This window comes from Eulemur rufifrons, chromosome 12, assembly GCF_041146395.1.
Source record: "Eulemur rufifrons isolate Redbay chromosome 12, OSU_ERuf_1, whole genome shotgun sequence".
Lineage (NCBI taxonomy): Eukaryota > Metazoa > Chordata > Mammalia > Primates > Lemuridae > Eulemur > Eulemur rufifrons.
Window position 1 is genome coordinate 5,539,966 of NC_090994.1, and position 26,963 is coordinate 5,566,928.

The following is a 26,963-nucleotide window of genomic DNA, read 5'->3' on the forward strand; positions in this document are numbered from 1 at the left end:
AGAGTCTCTGCTCTCAACATGCAGGGACATGAAACATGTGGAGAAGCAACCGTCTCCCGAGAGAACAGGAATGGAAGTGTGTCATGTGAAAAGTATTCTACATCTGAAGGCTGTAAAGTGATCAAACTGAGGCAGGAACGGGCGGTTGGAGGAATTCAGGCCCGCTATACCAAGCAAAAATTCAGCCTAGATTCTAGTTTTCCCAGCTAAACTTTGCAGAAGTCCTTAATCTGTTTTAATGGGGACCTGTCTCATGTCATGGTCACGTTCCATATTTATTTCCTGTTCCAAGTTTATCTTCACATTTCACGGAGACAGAGTTAGCACAGCCTTACTCATGAGGAAACACTGTGAAAGATTGTGACTTGTTCACTTACTCAACCACAGGACAAGAATCGGGTCTTCTCAGAGGTTCTCTACCCTCATCTGCTTCCTCTTCACCGCGGGGGGCGGGTTTAGACCGGCCAAAATAAGTAAATGACTGACACAAGGGTGGAGACAGGTCTTTGAAAAGGCAGTACATGCCTTAAGTGGAGAGAGCGCCGACGGTGCTTTAAGACCCAGCCGCTACTCCGGGGCCAGGAAGTTGGTATGCCGGGTTTCTCCCAGCTCGCACGCCTGCGATTCCCAGGCATTGGTTCAGGAAAGAGTTCCTAGACTTCACTTCCCACCTCGAGTCGGAAGTAGGTTTCCAGTGACACGGAAGCCTCACAGCGCAGTGGGGAACCTTTTCCGCGCCGGAATCCGCCGGCGCGCCCCGGACGCCGGGAGCCAGCTGGCCGGACCGAGGCACCAGACCCGCCCCGCTCTTCCGGGGTTTCCCGCGCCAACCGGAAGTGAGGCCGGAGCCTCCCTGCACGCCCCGCGCGATTGGCCAGCATCGCCGTCGCTCAACGCTCCGAGGGGAAGGGGCTGGGCACCGCCCTCTGCCGAGCAGCAGGCGCGCGGCGCCTGGCAGGTGGGAGGGGCCGGGGCGACAATCCGGGACGCCGGAGCCGGCGGCTCGGGCCATGGAGCGGAGCCCGGACGCGTCCCCTGGGCCTTCCCGCTCTTTCAAGGAGGAACTGCTGTGCGCCGTCTGCTACGATCCCTTCCGCGACGCCGTGACTCTGCGCTGCGGCCACAACTTCTGCCGCCTGTGCGTGAACCGCTGTTGGGAGGTGCAGGTGGCGCCCACCTGCCCGGTGTGCAAAGACCGCGCGTCCCCAGCCGACCTGCGCACCAACCACACCCTCAACAACCTGGTGGAGAAGCTGCTGCGCGAGGAGGCCGAGGGCGCGCGCTGGGCAGGACACCGCTCCTCGCGCGTCTGCCGCCTGCACCGCGGTCAGTTCAGCCTCTTCTGCCTCGAGGACAAGGAGCTGCTGTGCTGCTCGTGCCAGGCCGACCCCCGGCACCAGGGCCACCGCGTGCAGCCCGTGAAGGACACTGCCCACGACTTTCGGGTAAGCGCGGCAGAGCGCTCGAGGTGGCGGAGCCGGCCAGAGCCCAGCACCGCGTGGCTCTGCCGCTCCCGCCCCTCCTGGCAGCTGGAGCCGCCTGTGCCCAGTCCCAGCCCAGGACCTCCACCTCTCCGACCCCGGTTACCTGCCGGGGCTGTCTTCATCAAGGTGGGCCCAGGGGCCCGAGGTTGGAGAAGAAAGAATGTAAACAGAAAGTGAGAGCTGGGATTCCATGATGTTCTCAAGACAGCCCCATGCCCTTCTGTAGGGCCCAGGCCATGCCCTCCTCGTGCCAGCGGGGTGTGGCCCAGGCCCTTTGAGCAGCACTGGTCTGGCTAATGCCCAGGAACTCTCAAGCTTGGCACGCTCAGCTTAGAACTAGAGGAGGAGCCCGAGACCTGGCCAGGCATGTGGAGTGTTAAGATCACCCCCAAATCAGTTGCCTGCTTGCGAGCTGACCCCACAGTTTGTGTTATCTAAGCCTCTGGCCCCTGCCTGCTGGTTTATTCTGGCTTATCACTCAGCATCCTAATGCCTTGAGCTCCAGCTGCTGTAAATAAACCAAGGAGCAACTTACAGGGCAAAACTAACATGGAGAGTCCTTTGGTACAGGAAGGAAAAATGACCAGAAAATAAGGGTTAGCCTGGCTCAGCATTTTTCAGAATGTTTGACTTTAGCCTGTAGGAAGAAATCCGTTTTCCGCTGTGGCCTAGAACATCCTAGAACATATGTATCAGTTGAGTCAAAAGTTTTCTGAGAATGTCCATGGTACCCTGGCATTTTCTGTTACTTTACTTTTTAACAATTACTCAGAATGTGAAACACTAAATTTATTTCATCACCTCCTAATACATGAGTCACACTCACAGTCTGAAGAACAGGGGTTGCTGAGAGGAAGCTGAATGCATGAAAAGGAGGCCCTGCAAGAATCCCCAAGGCCTGGTCTCCAGACGCCCCCTCCTTTTTTTTTTTTTTTTTGCAATGCCTTTGTTATAAAATATCAAATGTTGGCTGCAGTTCTATACACATTTTGATGATGTTCAAGGGGAATGTAAGGGCGCCATCAATGTGCATGTCTGACAAGTAACCCTGTATTGCCCCTGTCACCTTTTTGTTTAACAGTGATCCACAACAATGCTTTTTCCCAGTCCCGCTGGCAGAAGTGCCAGGTCCTGATTTGGACAGCTGAAGAAAAGTGTTGGCCAGCCTGGAGGGGGACCGTGGATTGGGTCACAAGTAGTCCCCATGGGGCTGGCAGGGGTACAGATCAGGAGATGGGCAGGGGTCAAGGCTGCGAACGCCCAGGCAGAGCCCCCAGGTCAGGGCCAAGCCCAGGATTTGAGAGCAGTGAGCCAGGCACCAGAGCACAGGGTCTAGTGACAGCTTTCTGTGTATTCAGCTAGATGCCTTGTACTGCTAAGTCCCCAGATACTGCAGGAAACAAGATAGATGACAATTCCTAGCTTCAGGGAGCTTCCAGCAGAAACCGGAGGGACAAGGAGGTGTTAGCCAGGTGAAGGAGGGTGTTCCACGCAGATCCCCATAAGGAGGCATGCACCTGACGTTTCTCTGACGTCGTCTCTTTTGCATTTTACCCTGTAGTAGGTCGTGATAGTAATGGCATGCATATCTATAGCATATTGAGTTGCTTCTCTGTCTCCTGGTCACCCAACACAGCAGCATATGGAACGATCTGGAAGTGGGGAAGCCTGACTTTTCCAGGCACTGAGAGAGTTTCAGAGTAGTTGGAATAGGGATGGAGGTGCAGGAGGATCTGACAGGCCTGGGCCTTGGCCTTTACCCTGAAGACCGAAGTGAGCAGCTGGGGTTTTAACAGAAGAATGGTGATGGCTGAGGGGTAGGGAGGAGTCTAGTTCCAAAAGGTTTGAGGACAGTGAAAGCCGAGTGTGGTCAGCTCAATGCGGGTGCCACTCACTCATTTACTAGACCACTAGGTAGCGAGGGCCTGTCGTGTGCCACGGCCTCGTACAGCCTGGTAGAGTTCACACTGCAGCGGGAAAGCCCGTCAGTAGACGTGGTTCTGCGTGACTGGAGGAGGCTGTGGGGAGCGGTAGGGGAAGTCCTCCCCACTGTCGGCGAGAAGGGGCAGGCCATAGGCTGTGTGCCCTGCCTAGGGGCTTTTCCACTGCGTGCTGTAGGGAGCCCTGGAAGATTCTAGATAGGGGATTTTTTGATGAGATGCATGCTTTAGAAAAAGATTACTTTGGCAACTATGTGAGGAATTCAGCAAAACTAATAATCATACCAGCTAACACATTTTGAGTACCCACTGTGTGCCGGGTGCTTTTAAGTGCTCACATGTCAACAAATTGTATGCTCACAAAAACACTATGAGGTTGTGTATGAGTTTGCTATTAATGCTGTAACAAATGGTCACATAGTGGTCTAAAAGAGCATGGACTTATCATCCTCTAGTTCTGGAGGTCAGAAGTCCTGAATCAAGGTGTCAGGGGGGTTTCGTTCTTTTCAGAGGCTCTAGGGGGTAATTTATTTCCTTGCCTTCTAGAGGCCCCTTCCTCCGTCCCTAAAGTGCATCACTCCATTCTGCCGCTGTTGTCACATTGCCTTGTTTGACTAATTCTACAACCTCCCTCTTACAGGGCTTCAATTACACTGGGCCCACCCAGCTAATCCAGGATAATCTCCCCGTATCAAGATCCTTAATTTAATCCTCTGCAAATTCCTTCTGTCATGTAAAGTAACAAACCCACAGGTTCCAGGGATTAGAAAGTACACATCTTTTGGGGAGGGGGGGGCGGCATTCGGTTTGCTACAGGTAGGTACTCTTAGCTTCATTTTATAGACAGTGACACTGAGTCTCAGAGAGGTTAAGTAACTTGTCCAAAGTCACAGAGCAAGTAGATACAGAGTTTACCTGGGGCCTTGTTCAGTCCTCACTCTGGCCCTGGACTTTGAGAGAGGCTTCCCTCGTCCCAGAGCCGTGGAGACAGGCAGCTCTGGGTGTGGGTGTTAGAGGTTTGAGTGGCTGTGGGCAGGCAGAAGGTGGTGACTGAGTGCCTACTATGTGCCAGGCATGGCGTGTCCAGTAGGGGACGGGACAGTTTAAGATAGACCCGGCCTTTGTGGAGTTAGGTGGGCATGAATGAATCATCTCACTGAGAATGACATTGGTGCAGCTGACACTCCTGTGAAGGACAGTGCGGGATGTGGTGGCAGACTGTAAGAGGGGCCTGTTCCTGTCTGGTGGGGCGTGGGAAGGAGTCTCCAAGGAAGTGACTTCACAGAGAGGAGCTAAGAGAGGGGCGGCCGGCAGTGAGGGGGGTGCAGGGCGGGGCGTGCAGTGACAGGGAGGTGTTTCCAGTGAGGAATGAGGGGCTCCTTAGGGAGCTGGGGTTTTACAGTGTGACTCAAATTAAAACAAAACTGGTGTAAATTCACTTGATTATACAACATATAAGCAATAAAACCAAACAAAGTTGATAGATTAAATACAAATAAAACTTAAAATCAACAACATTACTTAAAATAATAATTATAGGGTTTCGTTCTGCTGAAATGAAACCTCTGCTCCTGGCAAAGATACTTTTGGTTCCCAATTTACTCTGTTCCAGATGATTACTTGATTTGTGAAACTTTCCCTGTTTGCAGTGCTCTGAAACTTTCATAGGATGGGATTGGCCTTCATTTGGCTCTAGCACATTCTTTACCTGCTAAGTGTATTTCTGTTCTTTCCTGAAGACAAGGAAGGTAGTGTAGCCTGATGGCGAGTAAGTTGTTAACAAAACCCGAAGGCTGGTGCTGACATGCTGGGAGCCAAAAGCGTGTGTCAGCACTCCGTTATGAGATGACTCAGAATAGGTCCATCCTAGTATTGTTCTAGGTTGTCATTAAATGAAAACACCCTCCAAATACACAGACACAGACCCACAGGGGACTGTGAGGAGATGGTTACATTTCACTAATGAGAAAAGGGAAGCTTGGACGGCCGTTGAGTAAGAGCCAACACTTACTGAATGCGCAGAACGTGCCTGCCACTGTCTTGCAAGCATTTTACGTGGATGGACTCGTGGAGTCCTCACAGCAGTCCTTCGGGCTTATCCAGATGGGGAAACAGAGTGCAGAGAAGCTGGGGAACTTGCTCAGGATCACCTGCTATTAGGTGGGATTTGAACCTGGGTGGCCGGGCGCCAGCGCCCTTAGCTACATCATCAGTCTGCCTGAAAACAAACATTTGAAATACACAGGAAAAAAGACAGGAGGCCCAGGTGATGGGCCAGCTTAGCACGGACAGAGAAAACAGCATTCTTGGTTTTTATGATGAAATTTGAGAGAATGTAGAAACTTTTTTGCCTTCATTTTTAAGGCGAAGAGCCTGACAGCTGGAGAAAGAACTTCTACCAACTCACTGGTGATTGGTGACAAAGACCAGGCTCCAAATTGCCATCCTAACCGTCAGTGCGAGGTAGCATAGCGGAAAGAACGTGGGCGTTCATCGCACTCGATGGGCGAGTGGTTACCTGGGCACCTGCCCTGTGCCTAGACCTGACGACGTGCAGGGACCTTAACAAAGTCTCTTGCCTGCAGAGCATGTGCTCCTTCCTTCTGTAAAGGTGTGCTGAGCGCCACCGTGCCAGGTGGAGAGGACCTGGAGGGGTAGGAACTGACCTTGGGAAGTGATTATCCCGGATAGTGGTAGTGAGTGCCGGCATAGAGTGTCAGGGCACTGAGAGAGCCCCTGGAGACACACCTGAACAGGACCTCAACCGGAGAGATCCAGGTGGCTTCCTGGAGGACATGAGGGGTGCCCGGGCTGAGTGTTCAAGGTGGTGTTGAGATAGTTGGGGAAGCAGGTGGGGACCAGGCAGAGGCAGTGGTCTCACGGGACAGAAAACCGGGCTCAGGCCAGGTAGATGCAGCTCTAGCACTTTCATAAGGGGGCTCAGAAGACCCTGTGGAATAACACTCTTTCTCTCTTCCCCTTACCCCTACCGTCCCGCTCTCTGTTATACCATAGAGTACCTGTCCTGTTAACCGATATTGTGGGTAACATGATTTTGTAAAGTGCTTAAGGCATTAAATATGCGACTGAAATATGCTGCTTAGGGAATCAGCTTGTGAATTGTGAGAAACTGTGTAGACCCTATGATCGCACTGTGAATCCTTTAGTGGAAATAAAAACCTCCTATTTTGTGTGTGTTTGTAACTAATCTTGAGTATTATCAGGTGATGCCAGAATCAGGGCTCATTTGCTCCCCTGGGCTTTGGGCCAGGGTGACGCTCCAGACCAGTCTCAGGCCACCAAGCTCCGCCCAGAGCAGGGAGGGTCCGTTTGGGTTCTGAACAGGCTGCACCGGAGCGCTCAGTAATGCACCGGAGCGCTCAGTAATGCCGTGTCGGCCCTTCAGGTGCTCCGTGAGCTACAGGCAGGTCCCTTGAAGCGTGGGTCTGTTTATGATCCACGAACGTTTAGGGTTAAAATCAGAATATCAAAAGCAAACAGAGAAGAATATTGTTTAGATGCATTCAAATTCGCACTTTTTATATGTAGTATTTTCTAGGTTAACCACTAAATGCATAGAAGGGGAAAAAGGGAATAAAGATGTACAGTACATTTTTTAAAAAAAGCAATAAAATAAAAATAGAATGAACAGGACAGATAGCACAGAATGAGGTGCCAGATTTAAATGCAAAATATTTCAGTGATTACCTGTTAAAAGCTTCAGTTAAATGACAGTGGTTGTCCCACTGGATAAGAAAACAAAACCCAGTTCTGTGCTGCTTAATTTGATTATCTCAATAGATGAAAAAGCATTTGATAAAGTTTTCCGTCTTTTGGTGATTAAAAAAAAACTTAGCATACTAGAAATGGGAAAAATTTTGTTAATCTGATTAAGGGTATCTACCAAAAAACTTACAGCAAATACCATATTTAAATGAAAAATCATTGAAAGCTTTCTTATTAAGATCAGAAAGACAGGAATGCTCATTATGACCAATTCCACTCAATTTCGTACTGGATATTCTTGCCAAGGAAGTAAGGCAAGAATCATAAATAAAAGATACAAGGTGAAATAGGGAAAACAAGACTGGAATTGTGTGTAGATAATATGATTTCATATTTTTCCATAACATTTCTATTGCATAAAAAATGAAAAGATTCTTTAGCCAAATTATGAGTATTAATAAGTTTAGGCAGAATGTTGAATCAGTAAAATCAAAATATAAAATCAATTGTATTTTTATACATCACTAGCAAATAGAAAGTAAAGTTTAAAGGTATGTTTATAATAGTATAAAAAATCAAGTATATAGAAAGAAATTAACAAAAAATACGCAAAAGTCTGGTAGGAAAAAATATAATACTTCATTGAAAGACATCAAAGAAAATTAACTGGCGAGATACATCACGTTCATAGATTAGGAGACTCGGTATTTAAACATTTCCGTTTCCCCCAGATTGATCTACAGAGACAATACTGTACTACTCTAAATCCCAACATGATTATTTTTGTGCAGCTTGACAAGCTAATTCTAAAATGTCTGAGACACCCAAAGGGCCAAGAATTGCCAGGACAATCTTGAAGAGATACCTCTCCGAGATCATCTTATTCTACAGCGACAGAAATTAAGACTATGTGATACTGGCGGGAGGATAACAGATGGGCCAGGGAAATAGGCGAGAAACAGATCACCTGTGATTTGGGACAGAGGTGGCTCTGCAGATCAGTGGGAATGGTGGTCTTGTTAACTGATGGTGCTGAGACAGTCACACCAGGTACAAGAGCACACTCCAGGCACCCACATTACACCTAAACATGAATGGAAAGCTGTCAAGCTTGAGAAAATAAGATACGGGATTATCTTCGGGACCCCAGTACAGAAAGGTGTTTCGTAAAACTAAAGCACACCAATCCTAAAGGAAAAGATTGATAAACTTGGCCATATTGAAGTTAAGAAAGATACATGATGCAATAGAAAATACCATCATACATCCAACCGATCAAGGACCTACATTGTGCATACATAATAAATTCCGACACACTAGTAGGAAAATGGCAGGCAACCCCACAGAAACATGGGCAAAAGACTTTACCAGGTATTCATACTTAAAAGCAAAGATCTAAGTGGTCAATAAACATTTTCCATTAACATTACTCATGTCGTATAAACTGGTATAACTGCTTTGGAAAACAGTTTGGCATTATCTACTTATTTGAAGACATCTCCCGTGGCCCAGTAATTCTACCTCTGGCAACATACTGTGGAGAAATGGGAGCACATGTGCCCCCAGGAGACAAGCACAAGAGGGTCATAGCATTTGTGTTACGCCCAGCTGTCCATTAACACTGGAATTGCATAAATAACTGGTTATTCGTACAATGGATTACCATACAACAACGAAAACAAACTTATGTATGATGAGGTAGTTGAACCCTACAGACCTTATATGAAAGAAGCAAGACACAAAATACATGTAGCATGATGCCTATAAAGTTCAAAAATAGACAAAACTAAAGTATATTTAGGTTAGGCATGCATACACAGGTGATAAAATGATAAAGAAAAGCAAGGATATACTATAAAAATTAGGATAGTAGTTCCCTGTGGGAGGAAGAAGGGGGTGGGTTGAGGAGGGGCAAGGGGCACATGCTGGGTCGTGGTTATAGGGGTGTACAATTTATAATTAAGAAATTACACATTTATCTTTTATGCCAAAGAAAATGAATTGCTGACAACAGGAGGTTGAGAGGTTAAAAAAAAAAAATTAAAGCTGAGAGAAATTAAAAGGAAGAAATTTCCTTTCAATGAGGAAGGAGATGTCAGAAAGTGATAAGAGAGGCTAAAACTTCTGAATTTTTTGTTTTATAGGCTTTTTAGAATTCTAGGTATAATTTATGTACAATAAGATGCATAGATCTTAAATGTTCAGTTCAATGAGTTCTGCTGCTATAGACACCCTTAACCTGCACCCCAAAACAAAATATAAAATATTTCCACCACCAGGGAAAGTTCCCTTCTCCCCTTTTTTAGTAGGTCCACCACCAAGAAGCAACCACCTTCTCTCACCTTGATGTTGCCTGTTCTTGAACTTCATGTAAATGAGACGATGCTACTCTTGTGTCTGGCTTCTCTAAAATAATGTACATATTTTGGATTCATTGATGTTGGTGCGTGTATCAGCATTCTGTTCCTTGCTTACTGCTAAGTGGTTTTCCATTATACAAATATACCACACTTTATTATCCATATCTTATGGATGGACATTTGGGTTGTTTCCAGTTTTCAAATTCATTAATGTTTCAAATGCATTGTTTTGCTTTATGTTTATGGGAGGAAATTTTCATTAACACACTAGGTCATTTAAGGAATTGGGCAAAATCATTGCAGAATTCTAAGCATTTATTCTCCAGAATAAAAACCGACAACATGTTTGAAGACAACAAATTTGGAAATAAGATCACATGTTTAAAAATACAAAGACAACTGGACAAACCTAGTAATAGCCCTCGTGATGAAATAGGGTGTGTAGTTTGGTGGCCGAGGGCCAGGCCTTTATAGTTGAACAGTTCTGAGTACAAATCCTGGTTCTGCCGCTGCCTGACTGTACAACTTCGGCAAGTCACTTACCTCCTCTGGGCCTTATTTTCTCCTCTGGGTAGCAGGAATCACAGTGTCTACCTCATAGGGAGAATTTGAATTAAGTAATAGATTTAAATAGAATGATGTTTGTAAAGTGCACAATTTAGTGCCTGGTGCGTAGCGCGTGCTCAATAATAACAGCTTACGAGTAACAATATAATTGTTCTTGGTCTCACCAGCTGACATCTCAGAGAAGGACCATTTTAGGATTGGTCTTTCTGATGTAAACCACAACTCTCCGAGTGATTGAAAAGTCTGAGAAGATCGAGCCCCCTCCCATCCTTACTATCCTATAGCCACCTAAGGGCCAAGGTCAAAGGGCAGCGGGCTGGGCCGTGCTGTTTTGGGGCCAGCACACCCCTGGGCAGGTGCTTCACTTCTGCGATTCTCACTTGGCGGATCACAGAAGTGTCCTTTCAGACTCTGTGACATGACTTTGTATCAAAAATCTCATTCTACAAAATAAAACATGGGGATGACATTTCAGTGATCTTGTTAGCGCTCATACTAATGTTATTTTGCTTTCTGGGTGACACATCTTAGAGATGACATAGAACAGAAAACAGTGTTTAAAAATCTGTTAAATATTCTCACTAAGAACATAAAAATGATCAGAGTGAGTAGAAAATAGAACTGGCAGAAAATGGCATCAGTCACTGTTTTGTTTTCTATAGTGTAAGAGTTAAAAGAATCGGCCCCCGAGCTGGCCCGATGGGCTGGTTCTCTGTGGCTGCATAGCAGATTTCCCCAAAACTTAGTGCCTTAAAACAAACATTTATGATCTCACGGTTTCCGAGGGTCAGGAATCCGGGCATGGCTCAGCTCTGGGTGCCTCTGCCTCGAGGTCGCGAGGGTGCAGTCAAGGTGCTGGGCGCCTGAGTGGTCTCATCTGAAGGCTCACCCAGGGCAGGATCCTCCTTCAGGCTCACTCATGTGGTTGTTGGCCTGAGAGCCTCAGTCCTTCACCGGCTGTAGGTCAGAGGCCACCATCAGTTCCTTGTCCCCTGGGCCACTCCGAGGGGCGGACACCACATGGCAGCTGGCTCCCATCTCTGTGAGCCAGCAGGAGAGAGCCAGGCAGGAAGTGCACAGGCGTTGTCACCTAGTTTTGCCACATTCTGTTATCTAGAAGCACACAGGGGAGGGGATGTCACAAGGGCATGAATACCGGGAGGTGGGGATCCCTGGGGCCATTTCTGAGGCTGCCGACTTCAGCCTGCCCTCTGGTTCCAAATGTGTCACATCCCTCCCACACGCAAAACTCCTTCACCCTCTCCCAGCTCCCAAACATCCCTTCCCATTGCAGCATCCGCCCAAAGTCCAGATGCCCATCATCTAAATCAGGTCTGGGTGGGGATGAGGCTTTTGGGGGCAGATAACGTATTATCTGTTCTGGGTAACAAATCACCCCAACATTTAGCAGCTTGAAACAAACTCTCATCTCACAGGAGGATGGGATCGCTGTGGCTGTCTTAGTGGCCACCTGCACAACTGTCCGGGTTGACACCCTGGGTCTGCCACGTACAGGCTGCAAGCCCTTGGGCTAGTCACTTCCCCTCTGGGCTTCACTTGCTCATCTGTACAATGGGGCTAATAATATTACTTCCCTAATAGGGATAATGTAATGATTAAACGACATACTTTCTCAAGTAATTAGCACAGTCCCTGGCACAGAGTAAATGCTCAATCCATGATAGTCATTTATAATTAATCGTATTAGAATTGTTACTATTTTTCCTAAGAAAACACTTGAGCGGCTTTCTCTGAATGTAGAGAGAAGAGGATAAAAGTAGAGAGAAAATGTTTGGTCTCAGACACAGGCAGTGAGAATCCACCCTGAACTTGCCGTCGCTCTTCAACGAGTCCAAGGAGATCAGAAGCAAACTATTAGAGTTTAAAAAACAAAACACACTAAACAAGAGCTGTTCGAACCTGCTGATTAAAGTATTGCGCGTGATCCAAACAGAATTAGAATGTCAGGGTATGGGGGGGTGCATATTTAGAGAAAGCGTTGTGGGAAGTGACTGAGCCCCATGGGAGTGACTGGGCTGGTCCCCACTGTCAGACCTGCATGGTAGTGACCACAGACCCATCCAGTTTGGAACATTGCAAAGGGCAACTGTGACCACGCTGCCTTTACCATTATCCACACAGCCCCGGGATGCAGGGCCCAGCTTTAGGCCCGAGCAGGACTCCCTTCTATGCTATACTGTGACCAGCACGAGAGGAAACAGGTCCCTTCTCAGCCCTGTCTCCGCATCTGAACCGGGCTGGGTTAGAGGGTTTCTCAGGGCCCCTTAGGCTGTAAAGGTCAGGACCCTACTTGCCATTCGGCTGTGCCCACAGCGCTAGGTACCGTCCGGGTTCAGCAAATGCGGTGGCGTTACACTCATGTTGGAGTGGCGTCGCCTTGTTAACGTGGTGTGTCTGTCCTCCCTGCCTGGCCTCCAGCCCTGACCTGCCTCCCTTCCTCCTCTTCCTCCCCACGCCAGGCCAAGTGCAGGAACATGGAGCACGCGCTGCGGGAGAAGGCCAAGGCCTTCTGGGCCATGCGGCGCTCCTACGAGGCCATCGCCAAACACAATCAGGTGCGTGACCATGTGGGCTGAGCGGGGGCATTGGGGCCACTAGGGCATTCGGGGGGACGGGCGAAGGTGGGCTGGCCGGGTTTTGGCTGGCATCACCTACCAGGTAACTGCTGACCGGAGCTGGCCTTCCTGAGTTCTCACAGCCTGGTGCAGCCATGCCCTGGCTCCGAGTGCGGCTTCTCTGCCCCGGCCCCTCTAAAGACCTGGGCGTGGCCATAGAAGCAGCTTAAAAATCCACCTGTGCCATCTGCACGTTGATGTAAGAGAAACTTCGGCACGTACCTCTCCTCACCGTCTGCCCGTGTGCTGAAGCTGCTGATGACCTGAGGATCATTAGCCATTCCTGTTTCCTCTCAGTCCCCACGTGCGCTCCATCAGCAGTCCTGCCCCCTTCCCCAAATCCATCACACCTGCGCAGCTCTCTGCCTCACTGCTGCCACCCTGGTCCGGGTCAGCATCACTGCTCACCTGGCCCCGTGCCCTGCTTGTGCGTCCTGCTGTCCCGGACTGGGTGACCTTGTAGAGAAACACATCAGCCATGCCACTCCTCTGCTGCAAACTGCCCGTGGCTTCCCACTGCACTTGGGCACCACCCTCACTCCTTCCATCGGACTGGCTTGCCTTGTACGGGACTGTAGTTGGGGACTGTCCATCTGTCCAGCTGGCAACACCACTTGCCCATCCTAGGCAGCGTAAACTCCTAGGCCAAGGGCAACATGGTCAGGTGTGAGGACTCTAGGATTCCAGCTTGATTAACGCTTTTCCTTTTAAGTTCCATTAATCCAGGTGGATGAAAGAAGTGAAAGTTTTGGTGTTTACCCCTTTGCAGTGAGGCTGTCACTCACAGTTGTGGGGTGGCAGTTGACTGCATGTGCTGATTTTTCCTATCAGGGATTCCACTTTCTCTAACACAGCCCTTGTCAGTCTCTTATCTGTTCTCATTTGCATTTCTTTGATTATTGGTAAGTTCTCTTTTTCTCCTTGGAATATTTGTCTTTTCTCCTAGTGGATTTGTATTATTAAAAGTGCTTTGCACATTAAGAATAATAACAGTTTGTCATTTATGTTTCAAATTTTTTTTAGTTATTTCGTTTTCACTGAATCATTTCACTTTTTCTGGTCATTTTCACTTTGTCAGTGAATCATTTTGTCACCGTATTTCCAGTGCTGTAAACATACAGATGGTCCCCAGCTTATGATGGTTCAGTTTTTTGACTTTACAATGGTGTGACATCGGTACACACTCAGTAGAAGCTGTACTTCAAGTACCCACACAGTCATTTTGTCTTTCACTTTCAATACAGTATTCAGTAAATTACGTGAGATAGTCAACACTTTATTATAGAATAGGCTTTGGCTGGGTGTGGTAATGTGGTGGCGTGTGCCTACAGTCCTACTCAGGAGGCTGAGGCAGGAGGATCACTTGAGCCCAGGGGTTCGAGGCTGCAGTGAGCTATGATCATGCCACTGCACTCCAGCCTGGGCAAGAGAGCAAGACCCTAATCTCTGAAAAAATAAAAATAAAAAAAATAAAATAGGCTTTGTGTTAGATGATTTTGCTCAATTGTTGGCTAATGTAAATATCCTGAACCTATTTTAGGTAGGCTAGACTATACCATGATGTTTGGTAGGTTGGGTGTATTAAGTTACATTTCAACTTAATATTTTCAACTTACCATGGGTTTGTTGGAACATAACCCCATCATAAGTTGAGGAGCATCTGTATCGAACTTTAAATCCAAAGATGAGATTACTAACCTGCCATTGCTAGAGCACACATTTTGAGTTGTTTTTCCAGTAGTTGTCATGGAACTATATTTATGATATTTATATATTTAACTTGATTAACAGTCTTCGCATATGAAACCTCTTATTTTCTGTGTATTTAATTATCTCATTCTTTCTTTAAGCCTTCTCAGTTTCATGTTATGCTCAGGAATGTCTTTCTCATTCCAAGCTAAGAAAAATATTTCTTTGCTTTTTCTTTGATTACATTTACAGTTTTGCCTTTGCTTTTTTAATGCTTTTTGCGGTTATGATTTGCGGTGTATGATTTTACCTGTAGGGTTCTACATGTGATTTCTTCTGAATGTGGAGTTTCTTTACTAAGAATCTGGAAGTCCGGGCCGGGCGCGGTGGCTCACGCCTGTAATCCTAGCACTCTGGGAGGCCGAGGCGGGCGGATCGCTCAAGGTCAGGAGTTTGAGACCAGCCTGAGCAAGAGCGAGACCCCGTCTCTACTAAAAATAGAAAAAAATTATATGGACAACTAAAAATATATATATAGAAAAATTAGCCGGGCATAGTGGCGCATGCCTGTAGTCCCAGCTACTCGGGAGGCTGAGGCAGGAGGATCGCTTGAGCCCAGGAGTTTGAGGTTGCTGTGAGCTAGGCTGACGCCACGGCACTCACTCTAGCCTGGGCAACAAAGCGAGACTCTGTCTCAAAAAAAAAAAAAAAAAAAGAATCTGGAAGTCCTTGGGCCGGGTGGGGCTGAGGCTCCCTGCACGTGTGACCTCTGACTCCCGCCTGCTCTCTGCACTAGGTGGAGGCTGCCTGGCTGGAGAGTCGGATCCGGCAGGAGTTCGACAAGCTGCGGGAGTTCCTGCGGGTGGAGGAGCAGGCCATCCTGGACGCCATGGCCGAGGAGACGAGGCAGAAGCAGCTGCTGGCCGAGGAGAAAATGAAGCAGCTCACGGAGGAAACGGAGGTGCTGGCCCATGAGATCGAGCGTCTGCAGATGGAGATGAAGGAAGACGATGTTTCTTTTCTCATGGTAAGGAGCTCCACATCTGGATTCTGGGACAGGGGCCAGATGTCAGGGACCAGCTCGGAGCCAGCGATCACCAACCCTGGCCAACCCACTCTTCCTGGCGCTTCCCGGGTGCTGGCCTGGGGGCACGTACAGGTGATGCGCTTTGTCCCAAAAGGCTAAAAAGACTAATTGGAGCAGAGTTCCTTGGCAGGCTCTTATTTTTCTCTTAACTTTCTCTTCTTCCCCCCTCCCCACCCCACACTCACTCTTGTTCTCAATTTTTGTGTCTTGTTTCTTCTTTCTACCCTTTTATAAAATGGAGTCTTTTAAGATTATTCAGTTATTTAAATTTTGGATTTAAATATGATGCCTTGGTATTCCTTCTTCTCAAGAAAAGGATGGTTTTATTCTCTCTTTAAACTAATAATATTGAGTCCATTTTTACTTCCTTTTATTGATTTCATTTCTACTTCATGAGCCATCGGTGCTTACAGAGAAGTTTCTGTAACTTGAAAGCCGGTGTGCAGATCAGTGAGCATAGGGAGGTCTCTCTGCTCCCTGGAGAAGAGCTGAACTCTCTGGAAAAGGGAGTCCTTTTAGAACGGAGTAGGCAGGGATGGGGACATCTCTCTGTTCAGGCGGGTGCCACTTCGTGGGCCAGAACTTTACCAGTTCTCTGCCTTATACAAAGCCTTGATGTCTCCTGTCTCCAAAATGCCACCGATTATGAAATCATCCACTGGGTTTTAAGAGCTGGGTCCTGCCGATTAGGAAATTGGAAGTGTTGTCTTGCCCAGCACCCAGTGTGCTTTCAGGAATGGTTTCTGGCTCCTTTTTTTTTTTTTTTTTTAAATAACAGCTTTATTGAGATATAATTCACATACTACATTTTCTCTACATCTGTGTCTCTGTTTTTTTTTTTCTTTTTTTCCAGAAACACAAGAGCCGAAAACGCCGGTAAGTTGCTAAAGCTGGTAGAGGGGATGGGAAAAGCAGGCAGGATACCAGGGGTGCAAACTTCAGCGGCCCCAGGGCCAGGCAGGTAACAGCCAGCTGGGTGCGACACAGAAGGAATGGCGGGGCCTGGCCAGGTGGAGAGAGCCCCTTCCACAGCATCCTAAATCTGGTCGGCGCTGGGCGGAGTGTCATTCTCCTGAGCGTGGAGGGTCCCCATCCACCGTGCACAGAGGGAGAACATGGCTCATAGTTCTCAGGGGGTCATCCAACAGTAGGGTTGTTCTTGGTCAGCCCCCTGCCTCCAAGAGCCCCAAGCCACACTCGTTTGTGTTGGGTTCGCAGGGCTGGATGAGGAAGAGCTGTGTCCCAGTCAGAGCTGTGCAAAGATGGAAGAGAGAGCTTGGGGCAGTAGTGAGTTCGCTGTGCTCACTACTCACTGGCGGTGTGCGAGCCAAAGCCGGATGACACCTTGTGACTGGTGGACTAGGGCACCGTTAGGGTCCCTTCCAACTCAGACATCCCATGAGCCAGATGTGTAAGTGTGATTTCTGCCCACGAGGATGGCAGCTGTGGCGAAGAACCTCCTATTTGTGTTTCTCCCAGCTGGGGCAGGGTGAGCCCTCGTACTGGATCCTGAAAGGCTATAGCAGCCCAGGGGGCCCCTGGCCTGTCTCCCATCTGAGTCCCATCCAGTCTTGTCTTGGGGAAGGCGGCCAGGAGACTTGGGACTGAGGCGAGGGAACAAGCCCTGTTGCCAGATTCCAGTTAACCCAGTTTGGCAGAGGATGTGTGGCCCTGGCCCTGGCCCTGCCCAACACCTGGTTCTCCTTCCCAGACTCTTCTGCACCGTGGAGCCCGAGCCCGTGCAGCCCGGCATGCTCATCGACGTCTGCAAGTACCTGGACTCCCTGCAGTACCGCGTCTGGAAGAAGATGGTCGGGTCTGTGGAATCCGGTCAGTGGGGGCGCGGGCAGGTGTTCTAAGCATGGGGGTGGTTCTTCATGCTGGCAGAGAGCCAGCTGGACTCGCCTCTGCCAGGCCCCACGTGCTCAGAGCTCCTTCCTCCTTCAGCTCATCTCCCGCCGGCCCTCCAGGCAGGTCTTCTGGTCCCCTTCACTCTGGCCAGACAGTCCTACCCTCCCCTGGGCTCCTGACACTCTGCCACCTCTTCAGAGAGGGAAACCAGCTTCCCTCTCTATTCAGAACTGTGTCATATATATGAAGCAAGACTTCCTTGCTCCAGGGTCACCTTTCCCAAAGGAACTCCAGCCACTGTGTCCTGGCTGTACAGGGAGGGATGCCAGTGACCCAGGGGAGTGGCACGTGCTTTTCTGAGCCATCACAGGGTCTTGGGAATGTGATGAGTCCCTGCCCATATAGTTCCCTGTGGCTGCCATAACAAAAGACCATAGACTGGGGGGCTTAGAACGATAGAAATTCATTCTCTCACAGTTGGATCTCTGCCTCCTCTGCCACCCCACCTTCTCCCCTGGGCACCTTTGTGTCCCTTCTCTTTTTATAAAGATCCCAGTCATTGCGTTAGGGGCCCACCCTTCTCCAGCCTGACTTCCTCTTAACTAATACATCTGCAGCGACCCCATTCCCAAGTAAGGTCACGTTCTCAGGGACTGGGTTAGGACGGCCACGTATCTTTTTGGGGGGCACAGTCCAACCCTTTAACACCACTCCTCAGCTCCAGGCAGCTTCCTGCGTGGACAAGGTGGGGCTTGGGGTTGGCGTGGCTGAGGGGAGGGGTGTCAGGTTTGCTGATTTCCGCGTGTCCCCTCTCTCTCAGTGCCCTTCAGCTTAGACCCCAACACCGCGGCCGGCTGGCTCTCCGTGTCCGACGACCTCACCAGCGTCACCAACCACGGCTACCGCGTACAGGTGGAGAACCCGGAGCGCTTCTCCTCGGCGCCCTGCCTGCTGGGCTCCCGCGTCTTCTCGCAGGGCTCCCACGCCTGGGAGGTGGCGCTCGGGGGGCTGCAGAGCTGGCGGGTGGGCGTGGTGCGGGTGCGGCAGGACGCCGGCACCGAGGGCCACTCGCACAGTTGCTACCACGACACGCGCTCGGGCTTCTGGTACGTGTGCCGCACGCAGGGCGTGGAGGGGGACCACTGCGTGACCTCAGACCCGGCCACGTCGCCGTTGGTCCTGGCCATTCCGCGCCGCCTGCGCGTGGAGCTGGAGTGCGAAGAGGGCGAGCTGTCTTTCTACGACGCCGAGCGCCACTGCCACCTGTACACCTTCCACGCCCGTTTCGGGGCGGTGCGGCCCTACTTCTACCTGGGCGGCGCGCGGGGGGACGGGCCCCTGGAGCCCCTGCGCATCTGCCCCCTGCGCGTCAGCGTCAAGGAGGAACTGGACGGCTGAGCTGGCCCAGCCCTCCCGGTGCCGCCCGGTCTTGTGCCACGGCCCTGTTTCTCTTTCTGCGCCCTCCCTGGTGCCGCACTCGCCTGGACGCCTGCCTCCTGGCGGGGGTCTTCCTCCCGTCCTGTCTGGTCCTTTTCCGTGACTCCAGGCCATGCGCCTCTCTCTATGTTTGTTCCCTTCTCTGCCCACAATAGGAGCCATCCAGGGGGTACCTCGGCGGGCCAGGCTCTCCCCAGAGCCCTGGCACCTTCAGGGGGGTTAATGTTTGCTTCTAGAAAGGGCTTGTTTTAAAAATGTAGATTTTATTGTTATCAGGTGCGATCAGCCAATCGTGATCAGCCAATCGTGAGACGTACTGCCATTGGAAAGATCGTTTGTCACTCACAGTTCCCTGGAGGAGAGGGCAGGCCAGGCCACAGGGCACGTAGGAAATACTGGGTTGGTCAGGAGGTGGAGGACTGGGGGACAGGGGGGTGAGAGACCATACTGTGCTTTTCTCAGGAAGGAACAGGCAGGGCAAAGTGGACGGGCACAGGATCGGCTGGCTGGAGTGATTTCAGCAGCTCTGGGCACAGTGGCTGCCGCTGGCTGTCTGCTACCTGGCGCTGGAATGGTCAGCACCAGGGAATACTGGCTTGGACGGAGAGAGCCCTGTGAGAGGCAGGTACAGGAGGTGGTGGGGGCGTAGCCCTGGGTGGCCTGGTTTGCTCCAGCCCAGGTGTTTGCTGGCCTGGGAGGGGCAGTCTCTCCAGGGCCAGTGGCATCCCGGATGCCAGAGCATCAGGGATACAGTAATAAGAAAATATAGTTCCTGCAGGGCTGCTGCCGTGACTCTGGGACAGGACCCGGGGCTCAGCTTGTCTTTTACTTTATGTCAGTATTTTAAAACTTCTCTCTTTTCCCATCAGATCAGCTCTGATTTATATCTATACCTCTTGGATGATTTCCTCTGAACAGAGGGTTCTGGAGCACTTAAAAACAAAATCTTTACAACAGTGGTGTCGGCCTGTTCCCCGGGGCCTCAGTGTCCTCACCTGTGGATGAGACAGGGCTGGACCAGGGCGTCCTTCTGTGGTTGCGGTGGAGGAAGTTCCTCTGGTTCATTCTCATCAGTCCGACAAGGGAAGGAAAGGAGGGCCCTTTTTCAGTTAGGAAGAAAGGAAAGGGCTGCCGCCCAGGGGTGGCACCTTGGTTGCTGCCCTAGACACTGTGTGAGAGGGGAGGGTGGCAGGTGACGCCTGCTCTTCTCCGCTGACTTCAACCTGCTCATTCTTGCTCTGCTACTTGCGTTTTCATCCCAAATTTCTTCTCCCTCCACGTGCCTGCAGGCTTGTACCTGTGCTTGTTCTCTCTCACACGTGCCTCCAGAGAGTTTTTAATTTTCAACTCACCGTGTCCCAGGGAGCGGCATCGTAAGAACAGTGTTAAAATTGGGGGCACATTCCTGGCCCAGGACTCGGAGTCCTGCCTCCTGCCTGTACCCCCAGTTCACAACACCGTTTCAAACAACTTATGACTCACACCTCTTAGTTGGTGATAAATGCGTACATACATTGGTTACATAAAAAGCAGGGCCAGGGAAGAAATGCCGCCCTGTGAAGCGGGTGGGTTGGGAGAGGTGAGGCTGTTGGCAAACGAGTGCATGTGCCTGGTTGAAGATGCATCAGCACTTCGGGAGCCAAACCCGTCTGAGAACGTACACCCTCCACTATAAACTACCCGGCCGATCAAATACAATTTCTATATAATAAACTTGACTGGAAATTATTTTGTCAGTTATGCAATAAACTTTTTTTAAACCTGGTTCTTAGTGTGCATACAATAAACTTTTAAAAATGATTTTTTTATTTTCACCTTAGATATTGAAAGAGATTTTTTAAAAAAACATGACAATTTGAATAGCTTAGGCCTATTTTTAAAAAAAATGATATTTGAGCTAAAACCCACTATTTTCCTTTCAGTGTTCTTATAAGCAGAAGTTCATCCATGTTGTAGTGGGTGTCTGACTTTATTCCATTCTATTGTTGGATAATATTCCATTGTATGGAATGACATACAATATTACCTTTTATCCATTCATCAATTGGTGGACATTTGGACTGTTTCTACTTTTCAACTATTATGAATAATGCTGCTATGAACATTGGCTTACATGTTTTTATGCGGACATATGTTTTCAGTTCTCTTTGGTATATACCTAGGAGATTTGCTGGATCATATAGTAACTCTGTTGAACCCTTTGAGGTGCTCCCAAGCTGTTTTCCAGTGCGGCTGCGCCATTTTTCATTCGCACCAGCAGTGTGTGAGTGTTCTGATTGCCCCACGTCCTTGTCAGCACTTGCTACTTTCTGTCTTTTACCTTAGCCATCCTAGTTGGGGTGAAGTAGTATCTCATTGTAGTTTGATCTGCATTTCCCCAATGGCTAATGATATCATGCATCTTTTCTTGTGCTTACTGGCCATTTGTATATCTTCTTAGGAGAACTGTCTTCAGTTCCTTTCCTCATTTTTAATTGGGTTGTCTTTATTATTGAGTTGTAAGAGTTCTTTATATTCCAGATACCAGTCCCTTTATCAGACATACGATTTATAAAACTTCTCTCTCATCCTGTGAGCTGTTTCATTTTCTTGATGCTGCACTTTGAAGCACTAAAGTTTTTAATTTTGATGATGTCCAGTTTTTATTTTTCTTTTGTTGCTTATGTATCCTAGAAAATCTTAATTTCTGACACTGCCCTAAGTCTGTGTATTCTAAGTTCTGGATTCTGGCTCAGGGATGGGGCAGTTGTTCTGTTGGCAGGAAGCCCTAGTCCAACAGTCCGTTAATTCTTCCCTTAAACCCTCTCCTGCCCTCGCCTTCCACTCACCCCATCTCATGCCCCTTCTTGTTACTGTGTTCTGGCGTGAGGCCGCCGCTCCCCGGGAAGCCTCCTGTAGTTCAGCGCCTTCTGCTGCTCAGCCCAGCCCATGCTCTGCGGCCAGATGCACCGTCCTTCAGCCTCCCCTGCCACCCCCTGGGACCCTGCTCCCCACCTGCCCACGCGCATTCCTCCAGGGCAGCTCCCAGAGCTCACTGTCACCTGCTCTGCCTTTGCACCTGGACTTTCCTGACTTCTGTCCCACACGCAGTTCCAGCCAGTCCAGGCTCCCGTTCTCCTTTACCTGGGGACTGTTGTCATTGGAATGTCCTGACATCAATTACTCTGGCTGTTGGGCATATTGGCTCTACCACTTACGTGCTGCATCCCCTGGGCACACACTTCACCTGCCCGAGCTCATCTGTTCCTCTAGAGATGGGGATCGCCACCCCCCGCACCCCCTCCTGGAGGTGTAATGCTGAGTTAGGGTTAGGGCGTGCTGAGCATTTCAGAAACGGAGCCACGGGAGCAGGCTTGGGAGCACCAAACAAGAGAACGTGAGGGTCCCTTGCTGACCTCCCTGGCTCCCTGTCACCTCCACATCAGCCACTGGGTATTAGTTGGTCAGAATTTGGTGCACAAGGCCATTTCTTTCTCCCTTGCTTCCTCTTGCTGGTGGAGAATGAAATTGCTCTCAACAGTTGGATGGTTGGTTCAATATCACAATAGTGGAATAGTGGGAGTCTTTCATAGCTCCTGTGGTTTGAGATGGGGCCCTGGCAGGAATCTTCCAGCTCCTCAGGGTGACATGCGAGAGCCCTCTCCATCGGCGCCGGCCACTGTTATCGCCACTGTTTACACAGACGCTGCCTGGCCTTCCTGGGCACATTCCTGGTGCCGGCTCTGTTGTCCTCCTGCCTGCAGCACCTGCCCCAGCCCCCCCAGTCCTCCTTCTTGGCTCGCCGGTACCTTCCCAGGCCCGCCCGGCTCCAGCAAGTTTTAATAAAAATGCCAAGTATTATACCCTAAACCTGATATAGGATTAATACATGCTGGCTAATTATTCAGAACATGGGAGATTCTGTATGTTGAAATTACAATTCACGATAATGACGAATCCCAAAGAAAGGTGAGAAATTGAGAAATGTTAAGTTATCTGTGTTGGGATTTTTAACAAGGACGTGTCTATAAAACTTACATTTATGAAAAATTTCAATAACATGAGAAAATGGTTTTGTTGTACTAACTGAGAAAAATAGGACTTGAAGTTATAGACACAGACATGCAGCATCCCCACAAAAAGGCAAGCAGGAGCGTGTCCTTAATTTGTGTTGTTTGATTAGATAATCCGTTTATGTGGCTGGAAACCAAAGGTACAACATGTACTAGAACAATCTCTTCCCTTGTTCAGCCCAAACACTCCGCATCCCTCCACGTAGGCAATCCACAGTGCTGGTTTGGTTTCATCCTTGCCGGCATGTTTTATGCATAGCACATACACTGTTTATAAGTATATTTTGGCTCCCCTGCTACGCTGCAGCTTAAGAACAGATACTCCAGCTCTATCCTTAAGCAGCTCAACCAAGGGGAGAAGACTCAAAGGATATTAAAATCATTTCTCTCTCAAAGGGGAAGGCTCGTCCTGGATGTTTTCATGCAGTCAGTTTAATTGGTGGATTTTGCTTTTTGTTCTTGTTTAAAATATTTTACCCTAGGATTTTGAAACAAAGAGAAAAAGCGTAGTGGAAACATTAAATCTGAGGCCTCAACATACATTTTAAAAATCTCAGTCCTCACAAAGGCACCCAGTGGATAAGAGGCTGGGATATGGTATCGGACAACCTGGGTTCACACTCTGACTCAACCACTGTGTGATGTTGGGAGAGTTACTTAACCTCTCTGTGTCTTAGTTTCATCATGAGGAAAATGGAGATAATAAGTGTTCCTACCTTATAGGGTAGTTATGAGATTAAATGAGCAAATCTATAAATACTTAGAACAGGGGTCAGGCATACACTTAGCAGGTGACAGTTTACTGTTGTCTTACCTGGCTCTGCTGCTTAAGTAACTGCAGGACTGATACAGTCATTCAACTTCTCTTCTGTACACAGGGAAACCTGGGCACTTGCATACCGTGGGGACTGCTGATTCAGGGCACTGCTGCCAGCCAATATTCACGAACCTGGGTGTTGTCCCAGAAGCTTTGCCTCATGTTTTGAGCCTGGGGAAAAAAGACTAGTGAGTCACAATGTTTTAGGCATAAGAAACGTTATTGGAGAGAGGAGCCGGTCTTGAAAACTTGCTCATAAAATTAGTAATTGATTATGCATGATAAAATGGTGTTGTCATGTTCCAGAGGTGACTGATGTATGTATGAGATTAAAGATGATGACAAATACTGATTCATGTCCGCTGTGAGGGTGACCTTAACGTCCAGCAGCGATGGAGCAGTTTGGATTGGACAGAGATGATTGTTAGTGATGAGAGATGCTGGGATTGTACCATCTCCCTTTGAGATTTTCAAAAGAAAACGCAGCTTCTGACACCGGCCTGTACCACCCATCCCTTCCCCCATCTGTGATCAGAGGACCGGGCAAGGTGGGTTCAATGACTACTACAGTCCGGTGGCCCGGGGCGGAGGGAGGCTCTCCTGCTGTGGGGCATTGTTTGTGGGTGTCACTTGGGTGGGTTTCTTCTGCCAGGGAACAGGCAGAGGAAGATGGGAGATGTTGGTTTCTATGGATACTGGGCTAGCTGGGATTTGCATAATGTAGTTCAGAGAACAGACAATCTGGGAACAATGTGGACCCAGGAGGAACATAAATGCACATGGAAACGAGCTGGAGGGTCTGGGTAGCCAGGCTCCATCTCCGCCCTCTTCCAGGGACGCTAATCTGTGTCCTCCCCTGCCCCTGCTCCAGGCAGCAGCATGGAGCCCTGAGCATGCGGGGAGGTGGTGCGTGAATAGCGCCCCCCCAAAGGCACGGCATATACTCAGGGTTCAATGGATGTTGGTACTCTACCCTCCCCTGCAAGCCAGCCATGGCTAACGCAGTCCTGCAATAACTCCCTGTTTGGTTACACAGCATTCTATGTGCCCTGTCTATGTTAATCCCCACTGTCCCCTGAGGCTCAAGAAAGGGGTCCGGGGGCTTGTTCAAGGTCACATGACTAATCAGTAACAGAGCCAGACCTCAAAGTGTCTTGGAGTTATGGTCCCCAAACCCCAAAACATCTGGGGGTTACAGTGTAAATGTGGAATCATTGTGGCAGTTCAGTTTATGAAGGCCTGGGCTAAGGCACAGGGCCTAGGGAGAAACGGGCGACGAGAAATACAGGAGGGGGCGGGATTGCCAGGCAGTGTCGTGGGCAGAACGCACCAGGCGAGGAGAGTCAGGTGGGTTCGGTGCCGTGTTTGTGGGACTTTCAGGTGGAGGCGTAGAGGAGGCCATTACATGCAGAGCTCTGCAGCTCAGGGTCTGCACAGGGGACATGGAATCGGGGCACTGACTCACCTGAGAGCTGCGCCGAGGATTCGGGTTAGGGACATTAGGGACACGAGCAGTGAACAGAGAAGCAGAAGTGGAACCAGGGGCAGGAGGCATAGCAGAAGCAAAAACAAGCACGTTGAAGGAAGAAGGGGTGAGCAGCAGCGTCGAAAGACCCAGATTTCAGGTAAAATGAGGGTGGAAAATAATTCCCTGACTCCAGTTTAAGGCGGCGTACAGCTTGCGGCCCCTGGCATGGATTTTCCCGCCATCAGTGAAGACTAGAAAGATGGGAACACCCACCACCGACAAAAAGTGATGGCTAACCCACCTGTTGGCAGAAATTGGGAGGGATGCCCCAACTCTAAAGCTATTGGAGCTGGGCTTTTAGCAGCCACCCAGAAACACTGCAAGCTACTTTGTCCCTCCCTCAGACGCCACTGAGGTGCTGATGTTGGACTTTGGGGCTCTGAGGAGGTGGTCTTGCCCCTAAGTTACTCCTGCGTTATTCCCTCTTGCTCTCAGAGAGCCTGGCCTCAGCTGCAGGGATGAAAAGATGAATCCTACCCCGGGCTCTGCACATCGGCACCACGAGACGGGGGAGCTGACTGCGGTTAGTGTTTGTTGAGTGAATGCATCCAGGAATGAATCGACCCCTAAGGAGAAAGTGAATTTGGAAAACAAAACTTGAGGTGGTGAGATCGAGCCCTACTCCTGAGGGTCAGGGCATTATTTTAATCAAGGGAGTTTCCTTAGAGGGCCTAACTCCCTACCGTTCCCAAGTTGCTTTCCAAAGTGGCCAGGAATACCGTTTCCTCCTGCTCTTCCTCTTGCCACACCCAGTCAGCTGCACGTCCCAGAAACAGCTGAGCAGAAAGGAGGGGGAACTGGCAGCATTGCGGTGCATTCTGGAAGGTCCAGACTCTGCAGAACAGAGAGGCAGAGAGAGGAAGGGCCCCTTCCAGGGTGCATGGGGGTTTGTAGTGTGTTGTTTGTGTTTTTGTCAACCTACCTTTTCAGTTTCAGGAGAGCTACAGGCATAGAAGATCCCATCTCCAGGCCGGGTGCTGTGGCTCACGCCTGTAATCCCAGCACTTTGGGAGGCCGAGGTGGGAGGATCCTTGAGCCCAGGAGTTTGAGACCAGCCTGGGCAACATAGTGAGACTCTGTCTCTACAAAAAATAAAAAAAAATAGCTGGGCATGATGGCTCATGCCTGTAGTCCCAGCTACACCCTGAGGCTGAGGCAGGAGGATCGCTTGAGCCTGGGGGTTAGAGGCTGCAGTGAGCTATTATGATGACACTGCACTCCAGCCTGGGTGACAGAGTGAGACCCTGCCCCCCACCCAAAAAAAGGATCCCACTTCCCCAGCTCCAGACAGCAGGGCCACCCCGCTCTGAGGATGAGAGAAGCTGGGAGAGAGCTGGGAACTGGGGCACCACAAGTGCCTTCAGCTGCATCCATGAATGTGGGTCTTTTGTGGAGCTGAGGGAATCTAATTAGATTTCACCTTCTTTGGTGTTGAGTCTATTAATTAAAAATGACATGAGGACAAAGGGGAAGAATTATCCTGAAGACTACTGGAAGAATATCTCTCTTTAAAAGGCCATCTGCAGCACCTGGGAGAAAGCTTTGTCATCCTGAATCAGGAGTCATCTGTATTTAAACAGGAGCAGAGGAAAGAAGAGGAAAGGTGGCCAAGTATGAAAAGGAAGTGGGTGAGATAAAGCAGAATTGCAGGGGGACTGAGAAGGTCACAGCCAACTTAAACCCCATAGAAGGACAGTCAAGAACAGAATTGTAACTAAGACTGAGAAAAACGAAGAAATGTGGAAGACAAACTTGAGAAACATTGCCAGAAGACAGGGGAAAGGGACTA

General features: G+C 49.3%; 1 protein-coding gene across 1 annotated transcript; it reads left to right on the forward strand.

Moving 5' to 3' along the window:
* Positions 1-980: 980 nt before the first annotated feature.
* TRIM35 (tripartite motif containing 35) lies at positions 981-18,800 on the forward strand. The gene is made up of 6 exons (XM_069485103.1): positions 981-1,445; positions 12,558-12,653; positions 15,199-15,429; positions 16,343-16,365; positions 17,201-17,319; positions 18,161-18,800. The coding sequence occupies exons 1-6, from the start codon at positions 1,011-1,013 to the stop codon at positions 18,736-18,738; spliced, it is 1,482 nt and encodes a 493-aa protein (XP_069341204.1). The 5' UTR covers positions 981-1,010; the 3' UTR covers positions 18,739-18,800.
* The last annotated feature ends 8,163 nt before the right edge of the window (positions 18,801-26,963 follow it).